Below are 302 nucleotides of genomic sequence, written 5' to 3' on the forward strand. Positions count from 1 at the left end.
GGCCAGGCAGGGGCCCTGCAAGGATATCTTGGTGAAGAAATTATCCAGGTTCTTGATGTGGTGCCAGGAGTCTGTCGAGGAGAGAAAAACAGAGGGGGCTGAACCGGGGCTATGGCACGCCACACCCCAGCCCCCCCATGCCCCCTCATCCGTGGGGCCCCCCTGCCTGGGTCCCACGAGCCCCCCCACCTGTGACCAGCTGGAGGGCCATGGGGCGGCTCGTGCCCCCATCCCACGGGCAGCAGGGCTGGGCCTGCCCCCCCTGCCTGCCCCCCCTGGGCAGGCTGCCCTGCCGCCCCTCC

The 302-nt window shown here is 69.9% G+C and overlaps 1 protein-coding gene across 1 annotated transcript in view; it reads right to left on the reverse strand.

The window, feature by feature from the left end:
- The window catches only part of ATG9B (autophagy related 9B), a 4,337-nt gene that overhangs the window by 3,758 nt on the left and 277 nt on the right, over nucleotides 1-302 (reverse strand). The window contains exon 2 of the mRNA XM_010562145.1: nucleotides 28-71. Within this exon, the coding sequence (XP_010560447.1) occupies nucleotides 28-71 (44 nt within the window). The remainder of the gene's footprint in view (nucleotides 1-27; nucleotides 72-302) is intronic.

Source organism: Haliaeetus leucocephalus, unplaced genomic scaffold (genome assembly GCF_000737465.1).
Source record: "Haliaeetus leucocephalus isolate CR32 unplaced genomic scaffold, Haliaeetus_leucocephalus-4.0 Scaffold0, whole genome shotgun sequence".
NCBI classification, from domain to species: Eukaryota; Metazoa; Chordata; class Aves; order Accipitriformes; family Accipitridae; genus Haliaeetus; species Haliaeetus leucocephalus.